We start from the raw sequence: 18,249 nt of genomic DNA, 5'->3' as shown, positions 1-18,249 counted from the left end.
CAGAGAGTACAATTTTTATTTAGAAAACATAAAACTCATTGTCACTTTTAAAAGGATAGAGTGGAAAGCACTAAAACCCACATATCCTGGCAAGACAATTCATTAAATTATGAAAATCTGGGCACCAGAAGTGGGGAATGAGTGGTCATCCTGAACACGTGACGTTATTAGTGGGATTTGCTGCCAGCTCAGTCCCTTCCCTTCTTTGCTGACCTCTGCTCACCCTTTCTTCCCATTGCTTTCTTTCATTTGAATTGTTGTGTGGATATAGGTTATGAATATAACTTATGAAGTGCTTCATGTAGTGCTATATGTTTAAAACAGTGTAATGAATTAGAAGTGACCAGACTCCTTCAGGGATATTTCTGAAGAGTTATTTTGCGGATAATGCTGTGATACTTTATAGGCTTTATTTTTTTAACTATTTTTCTTTTTAGCTCTCCTGTTTGAGCAAATAAATTGTGTAAATTATTAAAAGTCACCCTCCTGCCTTGGTGTTTTTCTGTTTGAAAAAAAAACCCACCCTTGTCTTTTCTTGTGTACTCAGCCTTCATGAAAGTGTTAATATTTAAGGATATAAACTGTTTAGAGAAGTAAACTCAAGGGAAACCATTGTTCCTGGTCTTTGCTTACTTCCTCTAAGCATTTTCTAGATAAATGAATTTTACTTCTGTGACCAAAAGTCCTTTGAGAGGTAATCACTGTTAGTGTCACTGGAGAAGAATTTAGACTGGTGACACACTTCAAGATGTCCTTGCTTCATAAATAGGCAATTTGGACAGCTAGATCTTAGATCAGTCCTACAAAGGATAATTGGTTTTCTCTTCAGGAGGACCCCAGAGATTATTTAGGTGTTTGAAATAAGGAATGCTCAGATACTATTTTTCAAAACAGATCCCATGTCACTTAAACCACACATGCACACATACATACGTGCGCGAACACACAGACACACACACGTGGGTGTGTGCACAAGGTAGTTGGTAATGGTAGTATCATGAAAATTTGACAGTTTACCTCGTCCTTGTTACATATTACTGCCTCTTCTTTTCCTTTTCATTCCCTTTTCAGTAGAGTTCACTGAGTTATGATTTCTGTACAGTAAAATAGTCTTCTTAGTATATAGTTGCAAACAGTTGTAGAGTCTGCTTAAAAACTTTGCCTGCTTTCATAATTAGACTTCTTATTGAACTTGAACAATTCTCAATGTACATTTTTTGAGACATAAGTTACAAATGATGCCAGTTTTAAATCTTAGTTTCATATCACAGCATTTGGTGTAGCTTTATTAGATACCTGTATTCACCTTTTTTTTCCAGCAATTTCTCTTCAAGACACATGGTACACAAGACCATGTATGCATTGAGCATTTGGAAAATGCAGATGGGACTGTTGTGGCAGCCTCCATTCAAGGACGCTTGAGTTTTTAAGGTTTTTGCAGAGACCATATGTATGTTATTTTGGCAGGTGAGCTAAGGAAACTTCTTGAGGTTTTAATGGTTCAAAATATGTGATTTACAAAAGCTGTGAAACTACAGTGTCAAGAAGGAATGTATTGTGGGAACAGTTGTGGCAGAGGTGGAGGCTGCCACAGTGCAGTGCTGCTGTCTGCTGCTTTATGAACAACAAACAAATCTTTTAAACTTAGTTCAATCAAATCTGCCTGAGATAACTTTTTTGTATTTCAGTCAGCAGTATGAATACTATTATAACTTTACTTTGACATCAAACCCAGGCTTAACACATGCCAGGCAACCATTCTACCACTGAACTGAAGTCCTAATCCCAAGAGACCCAACTTTTAAAATAACTTTGCTTCTTCTCTTCTCTTCTCTTCTCTTCTCTTCTCTTCTCTTCTCTTCTCTGCTTTCCTTCCTTCCTTCCTTCTTTATGCTTATTGTTTAAATAATTGACTATCTTTAAAAAGTCAATGTGCATTTGCATAAAGAAGTAGCTCTTCAGCGACTATGCCTGAGGTGCACCTAGACAGTTCCACCAAACTTTGAAAGCCTTGTATCTCACGGCCATTTGCAATCCTGAGGAAGTGCCTTAATGACAGATAACCAGGGTCACCACTGGACATTTTTGCTTTATATTTTGTAATGAGTCTTCAAGATGGGGTTAATTTCCTCCAGCTTTTTTAGATTAATACATATATATGTCTATACATATATATGTATACACATGCACACACACATGCACACACACACACACACCTTCAATTTACTGTAGTAAAAGTGTCAATGACATATATCTGTGCTTCCTTCTTTTCTGTCTCTGTACCTACCAACAGCATAATTAGTTTGTTTCCTGACTGGAGAGGAGCTCACAGATTACTTTAAGAATCACACTCTCTGATTTTGAGGACATTGGAAACCAGAGAAAGATGTAGTAAGTACTTAAGTAACGTCCTCTTTATTCCCATCTGCAGTGCTGGTTTGTTCCCACATCTGGGCTAGCAGCTCTTTTAAAAAGCCTTTATTTGTAGGTCACAATCTGTCTCTGCCTACAAAACCTGCCTTGTTCAGTAAATGATCGCTGGAGTCTAAGTTGAAGTCTGCTTCTGTTGTTCTCCCAGATGTCTGTGTCTGGCTTCATCATTCTAAGCTGGGTTCTACTGGATATGCAACTCATTTTTTTTTCTTTTTATCCTGATTGTAGTTTCCCTTCACTCTACTCCTCCCAGTTCTGCCCTGCCTCTCCTCCCCTCAGATCCAGTCCAGATCCAGACTTCTAAACAACCAAATATAAGAAAATAAAATGTAATTAGATAAAACCAAGACCATTATATTGAAGATGGACATGGCAACCCAACAAGAGGAAAAGAGTCCCAAGAGCAGGAGCAAGAAATCAGGCATCCTCTCCTCCTCAAAATCTGGAGTCTAATGAAAATGAGCTAGAAGCTCTACTGTTTGAACAGATGTCCTGGTCCAGACCCATGGTGTAGCCTTTTGCTTGCTGCTTCAGTGTCTGGGTTCATATGTGCCTTGCTAGTTGATTTGGAGGGCCTTGCTCTCCTGGTATCCTCCATTTCTTTCTGGCTCTTACAGTCTTTCTGCCTTCTCTTCCAAAGGTACTCTGTGAGCTCTGAGGGGAGGGATTTGATGGCGCATCCCAGTTAAAGTTATGTGTGCCAAGGTCTCTCTCTGCATAATGTGTGGCTGTGGGTCTCTGCATCTGTTTATATCTGCTGCCAGAGGAAGCTTTCATCTAAGGTACTAATCTATGAATATAGCAGACTATTAATAGAAGTAATTTTATTAATAGGTTTTTTGTTTGTTTGTTTGTTTGTTTGTTTGTTTTTGCTGTTTTAGACCAGTAGTGTTGGTTTAACTGTAGGTTTTGGGGCTCTTGTTAACTCTAGCAGTGCCAGATATGAGTTCCTTCTCATGGAATAGGCCTTAAGTCAAATCAGGCATTGGTTGGATACTCCCACAAGTTGGGTGCCAACATTGCCTTAGCCTAATTTGCAGGTAGAACAGATTATAGGTCAAAGGTTTTGTGCCTGGGTTGGTCTTTATGCTTCTGTAGAGTACCTTCCTACACCAAAGATACTACTTTTAATTAGTGACTTAAAGACTTGTGGCTGCTGTTTGGTCCCAGGCTGCTGGGATATTCTATCCTCCATCCTTTGCCCTTGAGGCTGGGCCTGCTCATGCTGCCCGTTCCCACACTCTCCAGACCGCTTGTGATGACCTCCTTTTCCCTCACGTGGTCAAGAAGGTGCCCCCCACCTTTGTTTCTCCATTAAAGCTCCATAGAATTGGTATTTGAAAGTTATTAACAGCAAGGGGGATTGCTGAAAGACCAAAGATAGGATAACTCCGTGGAATCCTTTTTAGAAACTCTCTGCCTGTGTAAATGTACAGCTTCATTGGCTGGTAAAACCTGAAGTCTCTCTGCCTCCCAAGGCTGTGGTGAGAGTCTTCACTTGTTTAAATTCACAATTAGTAAGTGAATCATAAGGTGTACACTATAAATGCAGTAGGGATAATTGAGGCTTCATGAGTTCAGTAGTAATTTCATGAAGATTCTCCTTGTCTTAGCCTTCTGCTTGCTCTCCGTGGGTTTCCCTGTGGATCCCTTAAAAATGTATGGAACAGATGTTGAACCGATTTTTCAAGACAGGGGTGCTAAGAAATGTGCGCATTTCTTAAGATCTACTCCTTTGCTGTATGCATTTCTACTGTACACCTTCCCAATAACTGAACCTCCCCAAGAATTACTTTGCAATATGTGTTTCAGCTTAACATACATTCAATTTGACATGTGTTCATGGGGTAAAATTTCAATGCAGTTGAGAAGCTTCTTTGTTCTTTGTAAATGAAACTACGTTGTGCGTAAGTCTGTAGGACCTAGTTTTCTCTCTTCTTTACCTATTACTCTAGCATTGTGGTTCTCAACTGTGGGTCACAGCTCGTTTGGGGATTGAATGGCCCCTTCACAGGGGTCACCTGAGAGCAGGAGAAGACACAGGTATTCACATTATGATTCATAGCAGTAGGAAAATTGCAGTTGTGCAGTAGCAACAAAATAATTGTATGGTCGGGGAGCTGTATTCCAGTGTCACAGCATTAGGAATGCTGCGAGCCACTGCCCTAGCAACTCAGGGCAGCTAGTCCTATCCTTTGCTTCTCATGTTCTTATCTTTTCATCAGGAGTGTTCACTGGGCCAGATACCTGAGCTTTCTGTGAGCATTACGCTAGAACTACACATGTGTGCGTACAGCTGACATCCCGTAGGTGATACTGCTGTCCAGCTTGCTGTGTAATGACGCTGGCATTGTTTCAGTGAGACCTAATGGTAGCCCTCTGCCTGGCCTTTGTCCTCACTGTGCAGATGTGGTCTTTCTCCAGTCATAACCCCTGGCATACTTAGCCTAGCTCAAAAGTGGTTCTCTGTAGTTCTGAGGTGCCTCTTTCCCATGTGTCTCACGAGCGCCCTTTGACATACTTACTCCTTGAGCAGCCTGCCTCATTCTCTGCTGCTCTGCTGGTCTGCGGGCTGCCTGTTCTCACTAGTTTTTATGGTTTTGTACAGCAGTTAGTACTGCAGAACTCTGTGTTTCCCTGGTAGGATGAACTGTTGTTAACTAGGATAAGAACTAGGAGCCTTTTCATAAATTCACTAGCAGAGTGGTGGTACTGAGGATTAAATCATGGTCTTTTCCTAAGGAATAGTCTCATATTTCAAATAGCTAAAGGAGTTTGTTATTTGGGTTCATCCAAAAAAATATTCTCATCTGCTTAAACATTAATTTTAGGTTTGTGAGTTCCTGGTAAAATGTGTGTATTATCCAGTAATTGATATGCAGTCTCAGAAATAGCTTTTTGGATTGTGCTGCATTGAACTTGGAATTCTTATATGAACTATTTTCTCCTTTAGTTTTATTTTTAGATTAAGGATATTAAAAAAAAACCCAACATTTAAGCTAAACAGATCAATTAAGTGTCTTTAGAAGTAAAGGGAGAAAATTGCAAATAGTCCTGAAAGTTTTGAATAGGAAACAAAAATTATGTGCAGGTTGTAAATTTGTACTGGTCTATGATGAAAAGAGGGAGAAAAAGAACGATCCAGAGTAGCTGGGAGTTGTTCGCTTTAGTTATATTGAATTTGTACTTACTTGAGAACGATCTCATTTAGTGTAAGTAGCAAAGGAAAAATTAACAGTCCTTTAAAACAGAAATGCTACAAATATATCTTTGAGAATTTCTCATATGAACACAGTATATTTTGATCACATTCCCTCTCTCCCTGCAGCTCTCCTCAGGCCCTCTTCCTCATTACAGCCCTCCCGACTTCATACCTTCCTCCTCATTTTCCTTCTTTCTTCTTCTTTCTAAGCCTGTTTCTTTTAAAAGAATTAATTTTTATTTATTGTTTTTGATTCTGCACATATGTATGTGCCTGTGTGTGGTTATGTGCACATGAGTGCAGGATCCATGGAAGTTAGAGGCCTCAGGTTTTCTGGAGCTGGATTACAGGTGACTATGAGCCTCCTGATGTGGTGCTAGGACTTGAACTTGGGTGCTCTGCAAAATCTCTTAACTGATAGCCCTCTCTCTAGTTCCCATTTTAATAACAGTCCAGTTAGCACTGCACACATGTACACGCAGGGATGGATGGATATCCAGTGGAGTATGAGCAGCCAATGTGAGGGATACCATTGAAGAAAACAGACTCTTCATCCCTCGGCGGCCTACACAGCAATACTCCTGAGCTGGAACAGGGCATCACGAGCTCCTTCCCCATCAATGCTGGAATAGTGACTGGCTTGATCCTGTGCAGATCTTACACAGGCAACCAAAGATGCTGTGAGGTCATCTGTGCAGTACCTGTCCAGACGACACCGATTTCCAGCAGTCCTCCTCACCATCTGCGTCTTCTCTTGTTTTCATCTTGAGCACTGTTCCCTAGCCTTGGGAACGTTGTTGTGACATAGATGTCACATTTATTGCTGAGCACTCCAAAGATTATTTATTCTTTGTATTTTGACCAGTTTTGAGTCTTTTTATTATCTGCCACCCACTACAAAAAGTAGCTTCTTTAATCAGGGCTGAGAACTGTACTAGCCTATGGATATAAAGGTAAGTATGTAGAAGGCAGCTTGATACTGTGTGTAATCCTAATTAGTGACTGATGTGGGAGGAAGGGCCAACCCATTGCGGGTGGTACCATCCCAGGGCCAGGGATTCTGGGTGTATGAGATGGCATGCTGAACACGCCCTTAGTAGCTAGTCAGTCAGTAGCACTCCTCTAGGCAGTGGTTCTGCCCACATGTTCCTGCCTCTGGTTCCTGCCCTGACTTCCCTCAGTGATGGAATGTGACCAGGGAGGTTAGAAAAGATAAACTCCTTCCTCCTCACTTGCTTTCTGGTTATGGTGTTTATCACGGCAATAGAAACCCTAACCAAGACACCCATAATGTAACTCTGAGCATCTGGCCCAGGAAAGACCATGGTTTCCCTTTACCCTGATAATAAGGGCTTTGTGAGGACTGCAGGCTGTAAGAGAAAAAGCTTACTCTTTTGTAGGGCACTAGGTTGAACAAAAGGTTAATTTAGGGATCATTGATGAATAAAAGCAAATATTTGTTGTTTCGCTTACTAAAAATAGCTTCCTTGCAGCAGTGAGGAAAGCAGTTGTTTGCTGTGAGACAAGTTGTTAGCACATCTGGTTAGCCATATAGGAGTAACCTTCATTAGGCTGCAGTGGGACAGATTTATGTAACCATATCGCATAAACTCTGTTTCATGCAACTCTGTCTCTTGAATGAGTTCATGGGGATTATATAGACTTCCCTCTACAGAGCAGAATATGAGGCTCTTAAGTCAGAAGAACCTGTCAGAATTCACTGTTGATCAGCTCACAGAGCTTAGACTAGAACTTTGAATGTTTTCTTGGAGCAGATGTACCTACAGTATAAGTAAGGCCATTGTATTTCTGCATGTTTGTTAAGTAATGGCATTTTCCCTACAGTAAAGATACCAAAAAGGTATATAGATTTGTTAGAGTTTCTGCAGTAAATGACTCAAAGTACACAAATTAAGAAAATTGCCTAGTTTTAGTCATTCAAAGTTGTCTTGTACTTTTTAATGTGTTGCTTGGATTTTGCATGTGCACTTCTCAGCATACCATTCCAATGCACATCAGTTGTGCTGCTTTGATGACTCTCCTTCTACAAGTATGTAGTCTTCACAGAGAATGTGGCATTGCCCTGTTAATCTTAGGTAGTCAGCTGAAAATTTGGAATGGTGAAACTAATCAAACATTCTGGACATTCTGGTGTCCCCTGAACTCACACTTACTCTCTTTTGGAAATATATTATTGTCTTTCTGTTGGATGTTAGTTACAAAGAGATATAGAAATGCAGTTAGCTCTTCATTGTCTCTGATTTCTGCTTCTCTCTCCTCAAAGTAATAAGTGAGTGTCCAGCTTTTATTGAAAATAAAGAACTAGCTAACACTCATGTGTGGAGCTGGAGAGAGCTCAGCAGTTAAGAGCATTTATGCAGATTATTAAAGGCCCATCGTGACTGCAACTCAGGGTGGAGGCTTAGATCTAAGTCACAGTGAGTTAGTAAGACTGTCTAGAAGAGACACTTAATAGAAAATAGCTAATTAGAAGTTATTAAATTTGATTATGCCAATACTAATAATAGGCTTTACTGAATTAAATCTTGTTAAATGGCACATATTTCCTTGCCTTTCCTATGGCATAATTTATTTTATTTTAATGAAACACTTGCCCCCATTTTTCAAAATAAAATATATTTTGTGGATATAAAGATAAATACTTGTACACGTTTAACTCCTGGTATTTTGATACATGGATACAAAACATAATGTTTAACTGGTAATAAACACATCTATGTGATTTTTTTGCTTCTCTCCTCTCATAGTTATATTTGTTTCCAGCCTTTGTTGAGTATACAGAGCTATAAAGAGTCCACATGTGGGGTTGGAGAGATGGCTTAGCAGTTAAGAACACTAGGTACTCTTTGCACCCATATGGGAGCTCACAACTGTCTCTAATTTCAGTCCCAGGAGATCCAAAGCCCTTAATTGCCTATATAGACACAGCACACATGTGGTGTATACAGATTACATTCAGGCAATACATCCACATATATACAAATAAATAAAAATTTAAATATTTATTATACATTATTTGAATACCAATAAAGCCAAGAAGCTTTTCTTCCTCAAAAAGTAAAACAAAACAAGAACAAAAATAAGAAAACAATACCTCACTCAATACATTATCGCATAAAGAGCCTTGTGCATTCCCAATTTTTTGTATTGTAGTCTTGTGGTTGCACTGGGAAGTAAAGATTGGTTTCTTTTTTGTAATTACTGCAGAATCTGTAGGTAGACTTTATTTCTAGAGTATGGCAATCTGATTTTAGTCTTCTCGTCTGACACTAGGAAAGTAGGTCTGTCTGCTCTGTGTGGACCCTAACTTATGAGACCAAGTGGGTTCTAGGAAGGTGCCCGTGATCTTGGAGAATCATCTCCCTACATTTCCTGTCCATGCCCCTGACCCGTTTCTGAGATATGATGATATGTCAGACTAAATGTGGGACTCTCAAGATGTGCTCATTTGTTCCTTATGTAATTTTTATTTTACATATTGTGAGGCTGCTGGAAACTTGTGTAGATTCTGATAGAGCTGTCAGAAGGAAATTATGACTTTTACAATTTGGGGGAAACATTTTCAGAAATATTTCCCTTTGTCTAATTTTCTTATGATCTATATCTGCAATCGAGTTGGAAGTTGTTAGTGTTGGTTATCTATTTTTAATAAAATAAATTTATTAATGATAATAGGGGAAAACATGACAACCAAGTATGTACTTCCAGAAGAGAAGTGAAAGTGTACTCTGAGTCAGGGTAAACAAATCTACAGGAACCAGTTCTTAATGGAATTCTCTTGTTATACAGAGCCCCAAACCCATAGGGCCCCATCCCCCATCCCCACCCCTGTTAGCTGGGCTGGATATGATCTTTTGGGTTTTAATGAGCACCGCTAGGTTTATTCTATTGAGGCTTAAGGAGACGAGTGGCTTTTCTTTCTAGGCAAACAGAGCACTAGCTGCCAAACCATATGTGGCCATAAAAGTGCCAGGGGAAAGTGCTACTCAGAGAGTGAAACAGATGGGTGGAGTTTCTTTTGGGCTACATGAATTCAAAGTAGAATAAATAGACTCATATTATTTGGATAATTTTAGAGGAAAACTGCTTTGAAAAACGTTTGTATGTTGCTGCTTATATAATATCCTATACTCTTTTGAGGATGCCTTGTGGCTAACAATGGTCTTGTTTTCTAGACCATGTGACCATCTATCAGAATAAGGTGAACAGCTTTAAAATTATGATTTGTACTGCTTAAGTACTTCCCAATGGTTACTTTCTCATAGTACAGATGAGTAAACGGATGCTTACACTTACCTGTTATCAGAATATTCATGGCTACCCCTTTCTGCTTCTCTGTGCAGTGTGTATTCATTGAGTATCTCACAGAACCAGTGTCATATAGTATACTACAGAAATGTATGAAAGAGCTCCATCTTTTTATAAAGATAATTAGGACATTTTGTTCATTTGAAAATAAGCCGAACACTTTAAAGGAGAGGTGCTTCTATTTAGTAATTCTTATGCTAGAAAAATTTAGTTATTTTAAGTTCAAATATTCCTGGATTGTTATAAAGTAGGTCAACCACATGAAATTTAATTATCTGTAGGGGACAACAGTAACATTTAGGAGAATGCCTTTTCAGTTGTGCTCAGTTCAATTTTCAGATCATGTTGAAATTCATGAATACACTATTTGCTGATCTGATTGCAAGGTCCTTGGGCATGTCTTGCTTGAAGACTGATAGAGCCTTACTGAGTGCACCCCATGAACCATGGGGAATGAGGGCTCCTTTTCCTGTTTGGACCCTGTTTACTTTAGCTGTGTGCTAGTGTCTGCACAGTGCTTCCCTCAAGTGGCTTTTTCCTGTTTGTCCTTCTGAAGTTACCAAAACTACCATCAGCTGTAGAGCTCAGGGACAAGAGCTCTTAGGACACAAGCATGTGAAGCTAATTGGTGGCTAACACAGGCGCAATAATGTGCTCAACATCTGTGATTTGCAATTGTAAAGTGATTTATAACTGTTGATTAAAAGAGGCGCTTCCACATGTACCTGGAGACACACACATGTACACACACCTCCTGCATTCTTGCATACACCTGTGTATTCACATGTAGTATTGATTTTAGGCATTTAATGTTGTGGAGCATAATTTATTCCTGAATTCCTGAGTGATCCGTTTATCAAAATCAGCACTGTCCCATCTTTTGAGACCTAATTATCTAGAACACTGTTACCCAATAAAGCGTCTTTGATAGTGAAATTATGCTGCACCCTACAAAATAGTAGCCACCAGTCCCGTATGACTGTTCAGCACTGGAAACTTGTTCATAGGACTCAGACCTCAGTTTTAAAACCCTGATCATATTAACTTGGGCTGAAATAGGTTCATGGGACTAGTACAGTGTGTCCATAGGTTATAGGTAAATAATACTTCAATAGAGCCTCCAGCTTCTGGTCTTCAAACAAGCTCTTCCTTAACATGTCTTCCCAGTGTTGGGCCATGGAGAATATACATAACTTGCAGTGTTGATGGAGCCCTTGTGACTACTGGGTAGGATGCAGGAGGGCAGTACTCAGCCATCAGTTTCATGATCCTCTGATTGAACTCATCTCAAACTGTGAGTGTTCCTTGAGGAGAAAGCAGATGCTGTTTTTACTGGAGTCTCTGTATTTCTATGAGCATGTGCGTCTGCTTTCTCAGAGAATAGACAGGCTCTGAAGTGTAACTTGCTCAGGGTAGTTTCTGGTTTGTTACTACTGCCAAAAGACTTGCTCAGGGTAGTTTCTGGTTAGTTACTACTGCCAAAAGACTTAAGCTTCAAAGTCATTCCAATCTAGAAAGCTCATTTCTACAACTAAGGAAGTTCGTGGAGTTGTGTTTTCTAAACTCAGAAGGCCAACATGACTTACTTATGGAAAGTCATCTCTTTGAAAAAGTGTTGCCAGTATGAGTGACAGTCCTGCCGCCACCACCCCTACTGCTTTTCCAGAGTTTTTGTTGCTCTGAGCCCAGTCATTTTCCCTGTCAGATGGAAATTCCTGACTCAGTGTTTTCTCTTTGCGTATCTTATCCAGTTACCCTGTGGTCTTGATAATGAAGTAGATGGCTTGCGATATTAAAGTGGTACTTCTGATTTGACAGCTTGTATCATCTCAGCATTTTCAGAACTGGGGCCTGTAATCTGCTGTGTCTGTGGTTAGCTACAGTCCTACTTGCCAACTACGTGGTTTAAGTTACTGGTTTTACACTTAGCTTTGAATTTGGGGAATTAAAAAAAAAAAACCAATGACTCAGAAATTTACTTTGATAAATTTCATAAGAATAAAAATGTTGGGATGAGGTAGATTGTTTCACTTCTTAAAACGTCTCCTCTGTGCTTAGCCTTGTGTTGTGTGTGTATATCTGTGTGTGTGGGGGTGTTGGGGGTGGTATAGTGTGTGTGTTTTTCTGTGTATGTGTATGTATGTGTGTGCATGTGAATGTGTATGTGTGTGATGGGGGATTCAGGTGTAGTGTGTGCATTCCTGTGTGCATGCATGTTTCAGGTGTGTGTGAGTGTGTGGTGTAGTGTTGTATGTTTGTGAGGTGTGTATGTGTGTATGTGGCAGGTATGATGTGTGTGTGCACGAATGTGCATCTGTGCACATGCTTAAACTCATGCATATTATGCTTCCTTCCTATAAATTTGTGCTTTTTATATTCTAACATGAATTTACTTGTAAATTTTATGCTAATAAACAGTTTTCCAAGTGTTTAATTTTCTTTTCTGATAAGAATGAAACTGCTGTTAATATTTTACCTTTGTTGCTTCAGAAAAATCAGACAAACTTATGTAAGTTTTATTTTTACTATTATGTAGATTTTATTTGTATTGCATTTGTATTATATTGCAAGATCTGGGCGATCTTGCACAAACTCTTCTTTTTGTTTCAGATTCTTCATAAATTAAGTGAGTAGGTAAAATAGCACACTAGTCTTTTTTTTTTTAATTTTTTTTTATTAATTTATTCTTGTTACATCTCAATGGTTATCCCCTCCCTTGTATCCTCCCATTCTTCCCTCCCTCCCATTTTCCCCTTACTCCCCTCCCCTATGACTGTTCCTGAGGGGGATTACCTCCCCCTCTATATGTTCATAGGGTATCAAGTCTCCTCTTGGTAACCTGCTGTCCTTCCTCTGAGTGCCATCAGGTCTCCCCCTCCAGGGGACATGGTCAAAGGTGAGGCACCAGAGTATGTGAGAAAGTAATATCCCACTCTCCACTCTACTGTGGAGAGTGTTCCGTCCATTGGCTAGATCTGGGTAGGGGTTTAAGGTTTACCGCCTGTATTGTCCTTGGCTGGTGCCTTAGTTTGAGCGGGACCCCTGTGCCCAAATCTGCCTATCATAATGTTCTACTTGTAGGCTTCTAGGACCCTCTGGGTCCTTCTACTTTGTCTTTCTCCCATGATTCTCTCATCTAGAATCCCACTAGAATGTCCTCTCCTCTGTCTCAGTTTCCTGGTAAGTGAAGGCTTTCGTGGGACATGCCCCTTGGGCTAATATGCAGATATAAGTGAGTATATACCATTTGAGTCTTTCTGCTTCTGGGTTAACTCACTCATTATGATCATTTCTAGCTCAATCCATTTATCCACAAATTTCGGGAAGTCCTTGTTGAGGCTACCTGCCACACATTCTCAATACAGACTGTGTTTGGAATGTCCTCATGGAGTGAATGAGAGCTAGCACAATGCGCAGCCCCTCTCTCCGAGGAATCAGTGACTGTTTCATTTGCTGTAATAGTATTTTCATGAAAAGGACAGTACATACAATTCTACCATTTCATGCTTCTGAGTCTGGTCTCTCCACCAGGTCTTCCTGGCTTATGGTTTGGATGGGGCTCTTATTTCCTTGCTGTGCTGGGGAACTCTGGTGCAGAGCTGTTTGGCTTGGCTTCCTTTTGCTGTGTTGCCTTTGTTATTCCCATGCATTTCAGCTGTTGTAGCACTCACTGCCTGCTTGAGTGTTGGAAGCTCTTCCTCTTCCATCTTTGGAATGCTGATTCTTATTATCTGGATCACATGGAGTGCCTTCCAGCCAGCTGTCTTTCCCAGAACTGTCAACCTTTCCCATTTGATGAGCATCCTTCAGTCTTTCTGTGTGCCTACATTATGTAGAAAAGTGTGGAGGTGGTCCTTGCCCTTAAGATTTTGCAACTCACTGGAAATGCCTGGTGAGTGAACTTGGACATGCAGTGAAGAAAAGTGTGAGAGCTGGAAGCTGTAGTTCAGTTTCCAGGACTTTATCTTGGATGTGCCTTAAAGCGATCAGACTGTTAATATTGCTTACTTCACGTGGAATAGGCAGAGAAGGGTTAAAGGTCTCATACATTTCTTGAACATGACCTGGCGGTTACTGATTTACCAAGCTGCCTGGATCTGGAACTGTTTCAGTTCACACTGGAGTAGTGTTGCAGTGACCTCAGAGGGAGGCCTTGAATAAAAGGGTGGTGGTTGCACAAGAGTTGTACATCAGATAATAAAATTGCTGTCAAAATGAGGTTATGTGTCTGAAAGTTTTTAGGAAACACAGTGAAGTTTGGAGTTGTACATCAGTCCCCTTGTTTGACAGCACACCTGTTTGTGTGTGCACAGCACATTTCCTAGATCATCTTTCCCATACAAGGCCCTAATCAGACTTTATAGATGCCAATTAATCCTCTTTAGTTCAAAGATTGATGCCAGTTCTCAATAATGGAATATACTTCAATCCAGCCATGTTGATATTTTAAAAATCATTTAAAAGAAACAGTGTTCAGGTGAGTGGTAATCCTTAGAACTATTATATGTCTAAGCATATCTTTATTTGTGTATATACTGTTGATGAAATAAGTAGACTTAAAAATTATATTTACGAACTGGACATGGTGGTGCACATCTGTAATCCCAGCACTCGGGAGACAGAGGCAGGCAGATCTCTGTGAGTTCGAGGCCAACCTGGCCTACAAAGTGAATCCAGGATAGCCAAGGCTACACAGAGAAACCCTGTCTCAAAAAAACAAAAATTATATTCATAGAATATGAATGGAAAGTATAAGAAATATATTACAAAAAGTTTAAGAAATATAGAAATCAAGAAGCTGGTATATAAAATTTAGATGCACATATTTTATTTATATTTGTATCTGTATTACTGAAAAATAGTTTTTCTAAAGCATAGTCCTGTGTACTACGTACTACAGACTCTTGCTTTCCATCAGTCATTATTACTGTTTTTATATGAGTCTCACTGTGTAGCCCATGATGGCCTGAACTTTCAGTCTTTCCTCAGTAGCTAGCCATTCTTCCTGTACCTATTCTTTGCTTTTCCAAATGCTCTCTTCAGATATATTACTCATAAGAGCAATGTAAAAAGTTGACCTATTATGTGAGGGTAAATGTTCCCACTGATACCACAGTAAAGGTGCTTCAGTTAATAAGGCAGTGCATCCGGGTTCATTCGTTATTGGCAGTATATTGTGAACACTTGTTGTAAGTTGAAAGCACACATTGGTCAGCCATTTAAAATTCTATTTTAACTAGTTGAAAGGTTTTAGAAACTCCAGGTTGGTTAATATAAAAGTTGTTTTTTGTTTTTTTGTTTTTTTTTACAGTCTTTTCTTCTACAGTTTATTGGCCTTAAGGGCTGTCATTGTCCAGGAAGGAATGAGTTCCTAGTGACTAACATTGACGTTCATCCCAGTCTTTGCCATCAGTGACCACATATCGTCACAATGTGGCCACGCCATATGCCATTTGGGTTTCTCGTGTGTTAAATGAAGACATTAAGTAGCATGCTTTGAAAGCACTTTCATTCTTTGAGCTAAAGAGGCCTCAGCGTGTTAGAATTTTCCAGTACTAGACTTGATGAGGAGAGCAGAGATTTCCTTTGGAATTGCTGGTTTAAATTTGACAGTGGAATAAACAGAATATATTCAGTTTGACATACTTTTTGGACGTAAAACCATTTCAAAATTATCTTGATATCTCCGACTGCCCTACATCTATCGACGTGATCCACAGCTTCTAAACTAGAGGTGGACGCCTGCTCTCAGGGATTCCCGTTGCCTTTGGACTACATACTACTGGGGTGGCTACAGCTGTACAGAGAACCAGAGACTCTGTTCTAAGTTATGTGTGCAGTTATTAAGGAAGGTGACTATTCCCAGAGTAGAGTTCTGCTCCTACCACAGGAACTAAGGTTCCTCTGCCCCACAGAGGAATAGAGGATCCCTGAACTACCTAGGTTGAGGTCTAGTAAGGTGGGGTAACTCTTCAAACTCTGCAAGCAGCCAGCTTTGCCTTAGCAATGTGCAAAGCATTGTAGACTCTGGTTGTTTTAATGGCACCTTAGGGAGATGGATGGGAATTTGTAGAGCTGTGGGCTCTAAGGCTGTGCTTAATATTTTTACCTCAGGCAAGGGAGGAAGGAGAGCTAATCATTGCTTTCTGACATACTTGCCTGGCATTCGAGGCACCATGAGTTTTTATTTAATATTTTATTTATTTTTGTTTATGTATATGAGTGTTTTCTGCACTACGTGCAATACATGGGTGCCTGGTGCCTGTTGAGGCCGGAAGAGTATGATGAATCCACTGTTGGAAGCTGTCACACGGGTTGCTGGGATCCAAACCAAGACCCTTTGCAAGGCCAGGGATTGTTCTTAGTTCTCCAGCCCCAACATTAAGGGATTTTATGAATGATAAATTCATACTTTATTAGACGTGTATGCATTGCAAAGTATTTAAACTAATAAACAAAAACAGTTGAAATTGTTCTGATGTACACAAAATTTTTATTTTTATGTTAAAGTGCACTCATGCTAATTAGTTCTCCATTCTGCTGTTCCTCATCTACAGTGTGTAGAGATTTTGCTGTCCTGGAGGACCACACCCTGGCTCACAGCCTGCAGGAACAAGAAAGTAAGTAACAGTTCTGATTCATGAGCCTGCAGCTTTCTCTTCAGTGGCAGCTTGAGCCTGGTTTCTTCCTGTGAGGTAAGGAGAAAGTCACTAAGTATACCTTACTCTACCCTGAAGGGTAGGTCTAGACAAATGACAAGGCTGAGTGGTGAATTCTGCTTGTTTTGAAGTGAAAGTGAGGGATAAGAAGAGGGCTCACTGTCTGGGACAAAAGGACAGACTTTCCTTCTCCCTTCCTTAGGAGGGAGGCAGTGGTTCTAAGTCTGTCTGTAGTTTGTCAGAGGCTTCCCCATGGAATACAGATAGGAACATTTTTCATAGGCAGTATTAGTTTCTACGTTAAGTCACATTGTGGATTTGCTTGTTGTTTAAGATAGGGTCTCATGTAGCCCAGGCGTCTCTGAAACCCCCTGAATAGCCTAGGATGATTTTAGAAGTCTTATCCTCCCACCTCTCTGTTCTAAGTGCTGGCATCACAGGCGTGCAACATCACACTCGGTGATGCTGTGCTGAGGATGGTCCCAGGCTGCCTGCATGATAGGCATGCACTTTGCCAACTAAGGTATAATATCAACCCCCGTTGTGGATTTTTCTGAGTACTTACTTAGTGTTTTAGTGCAAAGTAAAAGCCAGTTAGATAACAATTTAGGAATACATGCTTTCTGAGTTCTTGGAATGTCAGTCTAAGTTAGAAAGAACAGTGGCCAGCTTAGAGTGTCTGTATAAACATCCTTGGCACTGCTGTTTTTATATCAGGAGACCCCAAGCAAATGACTTACTCTTTTTGGTATTCTTTTTATTCGAGGTTGCTGTAGTGCTTTCATCTACTGTTAAGAGCATAGAATGGAGTAATAAATGTATAGAGCATTTTAGTGGCAAGGGCTCTTCTTAAATTAACTATGAGCTCTGTATTAGCCAGTCAGCCCACTGTAACTCCTCTTTTAACTATTCTATCCAGTTGAGCATCACTTGGCATCAAACATTCAGCGGAGCCGTCTGGTCCAGCATGATCTCCAGGTGGCTAAGCAGCTCCAAGAGGAAGACCTCAAAGCCCAAGCTCAGCTCCAGAGGCGCCACAAAGACCTGTGAGATCTGGGGAATGGCACTGACATGGGGCATGCCTGTGGGGCCAGCGGTGAGGGCAGGGAGGGGCCCTCCTGTCTCAGTTTCTTTTCTGTCTGGGATTACAAACTGTATGGTGGTTGTTCAAGGATTTTCTTTGAAAAATGTCTTCATTGTTAAAATATGCATTGGGAAATGTTAGTCATGGTAGGCACTCTGTTAGCTCTATGACTTTGAACTGATTGGTTTGTCTCTTTCAATTTAGTCTTTGTACCCATGTCTTGAAGAAAATAGTCTCTTGTCTTCTGACTGTAAGTTTGTTTGGAGAAAGCATTGAAATAATAGACACCAATTCTTTATGTGCTAAATGAGTTCTTTAGTTTTTCTTAGCTATGTTTGCTGCTCTGCCGCTCTTTGATTTCCCTGCTTTTCAAGAAGCACAATGTTCTAGACAACACTGAGCTGTAGAGTGATGGGATGTAAGTGCCAAATGTGAGAAATGTGGAATTTCTTCCTTGGAAGCCGAGGCCCGGGCTTCTAGGAAGCTAGGAATGGTAGCCTTCGCTAGCTGCCAAGAATTTTAATTAACAGGACCTTTCACTC

The 18,249-nt window shown here is 40.2% G+C and overlaps 1 protein-coding gene across 3 annotated transcripts in view; it reads left to right on the top strand.

The window, feature by feature from the left end:
- Nucleotides 1-18,249, top strand: part of CCDC50 (coiled-coil domain containing 50) — a 60,452-nt gene that overhangs the window by 4,375 nt on the left and 37,828 nt on the right. For all 3 annotated transcript variants that reach the window (XM_084801900.1, XM_084801901.1, XM_084801902.1), the window contains exons 2-3: nucleotides 16,522-16,584; nucleotides 17,543-17,669. In XM_084801900.1, coding sequence (XP_084658026.1) covers nucleotides 16,522-16,584; nucleotides 17,543-17,669 — 190 coding nt within the window. The remainder of the gene's footprint in view (nucleotides 1-16,521; nucleotides 16,585-17,542; nucleotides 17,670-18,249) is intronic.

This window comes from Acomys minous (assembly GCF_964271855.1).
Source record: "Acomys minous genome assembly, chromosome: 11".
Lineage (NCBI taxonomy): Eukaryota > Metazoa > Chordata > Mammalia > Rodentia > Muridae > Acomys > Acomys minous.
This window is presented reverse-complemented; position numbering and strand designations above follow the sequence as displayed.